General features: G+C 69.1%; 1 protein-coding gene across 1 annotated transcript; it reads left to right on the top strand.

The window, feature by feature from the left end:
- Positions 1-73: 73 nt before the first annotated feature.
- Positions 74-4,477, top strand: LOC112125629 (probable ATP-dependent RNA helicase DHX34; the record flags this gene model as incomplete). Its single annotated transcript, XM_029914125.1, has 5 exons — positions 74-1,139; positions 1,685-1,996; positions 3,314-3,573; positions 3,932-4,035; positions 4,220-4,477. Coding segments are annotated over exons 1-5 (1,669 nt in total), but the record flags the coding sequence as incomplete, so codon positions are not given.
- Between the last annotated feature and the right edge of the window lie 474 nt (positions 4,478-4,951).

A 4,951-nucleotide genomic window follows, 5' to 3' on the forward strand; every position in this document is an offset into this window, starting at 1 on the left:
TTAGCTCCTTGGGGGGTGGGAGAGGGAAGGTGCCCTCTGGTGCCAGGGGATGGATCAGGCCCAGGGAGGCGTTTGGGTTCAATCCCCCCTGCCTGGCACAGGGTTCCCGGCCCGTCGTCCAGCGGGCCTGGGGCTCACGCTCTTCCAGAGCGAGTTCTCGTCCTTACACATCCCTTTCTGCCCCCCAACCCGCCAGGCACTGGGGAGACCAGCCTTGTGTGGGACCCCCTGCAGCTGGGCCAGGTGGGGTGAGGCCCCCCCAGAGATCCAGCTGTTTCCTACCTGCAGTCCTCTCCGGATTTCTAACCCTCTCACCCCCGTGGGTGCCGCGGATCCAGATTCCCACCCCCTGTCTCTGCCGAGAAGCGGGAGGTCGTCGCCTGGGGTGACCCAAGGGGGCAGAGATGCCATCGTCGGAGAAGGAGCGCAGGGCCCAAAGGCGAAGCAGAGACCCCTCCCCGTCCCGGGGGCACCAGGGCGGGCGCTGGGACTGGAGCTGCCCCGAGACGCGGCGCCGGCTGGAGGAGCTGTATTTCCGGGACCAGGATTACATCCGGGCAGGCTCTGAGGACAGCCGCCAGTTCTGGGCCTTCTTCGAGCGGCTCCAGCGCTTCCAGACCCTGAAGGCTGAGGGGGAGCCGGCGCTGCGGGCTCCCCCGGCCCGGGCTGACCCCTCTGCCGCCCCTGGGCTGGCTGGCCTCCCGCAGGAGTACGCCCCGCGCTACCGGATCAACCTGTCGGTGTTGAGTGGGGACGTGGAGGGGCTGGCGCGGGGCAGGAGCGGGGGTCCGCGACGGGGCCCCGGGGTGCCGGCCGAGCGGCTCTCCCAGTTCCGCGCCGCCCTGCTGCATTACCTGGACTTCGCCCAGAAGCAAAGCTTTGCCAAGCTGGCCAAGCTGCAGCGGGAGCGGGCGGCCTTGCCCATTGCCCAGTACCGCGACCGGCTGCTGCGGGCCGTGGCCCAGAACCAGGTGGTGGTGGTAGCCGGCGACACGGGCTGTGGCAAGTCCACGCAGGTCCCCCAGTACCTGCTGGCGGCTGGGTACAGTCACGTAGCCTGCACCCAGCCACGCCGCATCGCCTGCATCTCGCTGGCCAAGCGGGTGGGCTTTGAGAGCCTGCACCAGTATGGGGCTGAGGTGAGTGGGGCTGAGACCGGGGGCGGCCCAGGACTCCGGCAGGGTCTGTGCCAGGCTGGGGGAATTAGTAGCCAGTTTTGGAGATCGGACAGGGAGGACGTGAGATCTGCTGTGCCCCCCCCCTCCTCCTGGCCAGGAGTCCTAGTTAAACCCGGCGGGGGTCCCAGATGAACGGACCCCATGTGGCCTCTCGCTGTTCTTCCCTAGCCCTGCTGCCTGGGGGCGTGGGTGAGATTGTATGCAGGAAATGGGGGCTGGGTCATGCCTTGGGGGTACAAAGAGCCCTGGGATCTAGGCTGTGCCCTCCCACCTCCCATGGGGGTCTGGGCCGAGCCCTGGGAGCAGGCAGTGCCTGGGGGTCTGGGCCAAGCCCCTAGGGTTCTGGGTCAGTCATCAGGGGCCTCTCTCAGGGCAGCCCCATGCATTTCAGCACCAGCTGTCTGGGGTGAGCACCATGGTCCCTCCTTGCTGGCCCTCTGCCCCTGGCTGGTGGGTGCTGGGCTCCCCACCACCCTCGCTGACTGCCCACCCCTGCTCCTCCCCAGGTGGGATACCAGATCCGCTTCGAGAGCACTCGCTCCCCGGCCACCAAGATCGTCTTCCTGACGGAGGGGCTGCTGCTGCGGCAGGTGCAGCGCGAGCCGGCGCTGCCCGGGTACCAGGTGCTGATTGCCGACGAGGTGCACGAGCGGCACCTGCATAGCGACTTCCTGCTGGGCGTGCTGCGCCGCCTGCTGCCTGCCCGCCCCGACCTCAAGCTGGTGCTCATGTCAGCCACCATCAACATCCGCCTCTTCGCGGGGTACTTCGGGGGCGCCCCCGTGGTGCAGGTGCCCGGGCGGCTCTTCCCCATCACGGTGAGAGCACAGGGGGTGGGCATGGATGGGAACTTGGGGAGCCCCTCGCTGTACCCCTACTGCATCCTTGGGGATCCCGCGCCCGGCGCTGAGATGCAGCCACCTCTGGGGTGGGGCACAGGGGCTGTGTGTACAGCAGTGGTCACCGACCGATCTATCGCGATCGACGGGTCGATCCTAGAGGATCTCCCTGTCGATTGCAATCTCCAGCGGCACAGCAGGGCTGCCGCTAAGACAGACTCCCTGCCTGCCTGGAAGCAGCCAGCGCGGCCCCGTGGGCAGGGGGGACAGGGAGGTCTCCCTCCGCTTGCTGCTCCTGCCTGACAGCACCGGCCCCGCAGCTGCCATTGGCCGGGAACGGGGAGCTGTGGCCAATGGGAGCTGTGGGGGCGGTGCTTGCAGAGAGGGGCAACGTGCGGAGCCACGTGCCCCCCCCGGGGCCCCAGACACCAGGCTGGGAACCTGTCTTAGCGGCAGCCACGCTGCGCTGCCGACCGGGATTCGCCGGAGGTAAGTGCTGCCCGGCTGGAGGCTGCACCTCAACCCTGAACCCCTCCCGGAGCCAGCAGCCCATACCCCCTCCGGCACCCCAAGCCCCAGCCCTGACCCCCCTTTCAGAGCCAGCACCCCCACCTGCACCCCAACACTCTGCCCCAGCCCGGAGCCCCCTCCTGCACCCCTGCCCCAGGCTCAGCCCAGAGCCCCCTCCCACACTGCAAACCCCTCGGCCCCAGCCCAGAGCCCGCACCCCCTCCCAAACCCCAACCCTCTGCCCCAGCCCGGTGAAAGTGAGTGAGGGTGGAGGAAAGCAAGTGACGGGGGTGTGTGTGTGTGTGGAGTGAGTGGGGTGGGGCTTTGGGGAAGGGGCGGGGCCTCGGGGAAGGGGCAGGGTAGATCCTGGGTTGCCCTTAAATTCAAAAAGTGATCTTGGGCATAAAAAGGTTGGAGTCCACTGGTGTACAGGGATCCCTCGCCTGGTGCTGAGACGCGGCCACCTCTGGGGTGGGGCACGGGGGCTGTGTGTACAGGGATCCCTCGCCTGGGGCTGAGATGCAGCTGTGTCTGTACACAGGTGGATTAGAACCCAGGAGTCCTGGCTTCCTAGCCCCCCTGGTTCTAACCCCCTGGATCTCACTCCCCTCCCGTAGTGGGGGTAGAACCCAGGAGTCCTGGCTCCCGTGGCTAAGCCACGCCCCCCTCCCTGCACCTCCAGCCTGCTGGGAAGATGAGGGCGGTGTCCCTGCGGGGCCGGCTCTCGGGCTGCCCAGCGTAGGGCGCTCTCTCTCCCCTTTGGCCATGGCGTCTCTGCTTGCGCAGGTCGTCTACCAGCCCATCCCTCAGGAGGAGGCGGCAGCGAGCGGGAAGCCGGAGCGGCTGGACCCCCGGCCCTACCTGCGGGTGCTGCAGGCCATCGACCACAAGTACCCGCCCGAGGAGCGGGGCGACCTGCTCGTCTTCCTGAGCGGGGTGGCGGAGATCGGCGCCGTGCTGGAGGCGGCCCAGGCCTATGCCACCCACACCCAGCGCTGGGTGGTGCTGCCCCTGCATAGCACCCTCTCCATTGCCGAGCAGGACAAGGTGGGTCTGGCGGCGGGGCAGGGGCCAGGGCCTCTGCTGGACTGGGCTGTGCCCCCCCGGTGGGGGAGACGGGCAGGGAGCGGCTGGCAGTGGGGAGCTGGCCTCAGAGATGGGGCTAGGAGGGGAACGTGGCAGAGGAGCTGGGGAGTGGCTGTGGGGGCTAGGAAGGGGTGTGTGGGGGCGCTGGGTGGCTGGGGGAGCGGTGCTGTGGGGGGGGAGCAACTGTGTATTGGGCAGAAGGCATGTGTCGGGGAGGGGGTGGAGAGTGACTGTGTGTGGGGATGCAGAGGGGGCCAGCAGGGGTGGCAGGGTGTGTCGGGGCTGTGACGCCCCATCCCCTCCCCCCCACCCCCCCCGGGTTTTGGCATGCCCCCCCCCCGGAGTCCGGAAATGCATCGTCTCCACCAACATCGCCGAGACCTCGGTCACCATCGACGGGGTGCGCTTCGTGCTGGATTCTGGTGAGACACCCGCCCCTCGCTTCGGGGGTGGGGGGCCTGGGCCGGCACCAGCTGGTGGGGTGGGGTCTCCGCTCTCTGGGCCGGCCTGGGACCCCCCTTTGGCCGTGGCTCTGAGCACTGCAGGACGGGGGTGGGCGGGTGCTGGGCGAGGCCGGTGGAGGTTGTCACCTGTCCTGCCCCCCAGGGAAGGTGAAGGAACTCAGCTACGACCCCCAGGCCAAGCTGCAGCGGCTGCAGGAGTTCTGGATCAGCCGGGCCAGCGCCGAGCAGCGGAAGGGACGTGCGGGCCGGACGGGCCCCGGTGTCTGCTACCGGCTGTACGCTGAGTCTGACTATGACGCCTTCGCCCCCTACCCGGTGCCGGAGATCCAGCGCGTGGCGCTCGACGCCCTGGTGCTGCAGGTAGGCAGAGCCGGGGAGGGGGGATCTCCCCCATCCGCAGGCGGGTCTGTCACCGCTGGTGGGAGCTGTCCTGCGAAGGGGGGAACCTGGGTAGATGCTCTGCTCTGGAGGGGAACTCGCCCCCAGGTCTCCAGCATCACGGGAGCAAGCGCTGGGCCCAGCCCCTGCAGCCCCCAGCCTCTGGGACGCTTCCAGGGGTTGCCCAGGGCCGTGAGGCACGTTTGCATGAGGAAGGCTTGTCTGTCCCGGCCGGGGGTCAGCTCTGACTCCACGGGCTACAGGCCACACGAGCCCTCCCCTCTCGGCCTGCGCAGGCTCCGCCGTCCTGCAGGGCAGCAGCCGACACCCTCCAACGCCCGAGCCCTCCAAGCGCCACCCTATGGCATCCAGCCCCTGTTCCGCCGCTCCCAAAGGAGCAGCACGCCCCAGCTCGCTGTCGCCCCCGGAGCCCCAGCTCGCTGTGACCCCCGGAGCCCCCCAGCTCGCCGTCGCCCCCGGAGCCCCCCAGCTCGCC

The sequence above is a fragment of the Terrapene carolina genome, unplaced genomic scaffold, assembly GCF_002925995.2.
Source record: "Terrapene carolina triunguis isolate 2854851 unplaced genomic scaffold, T_m_triunguis-2.0 Scaffold31497, whole genome shotgun sequence".
In the NCBI taxonomy this organism is placed as follows: Eukaryota; Metazoa; Chordata; order Testudines; family Emydidae; genus Terrapene; species Terrapene triunguis.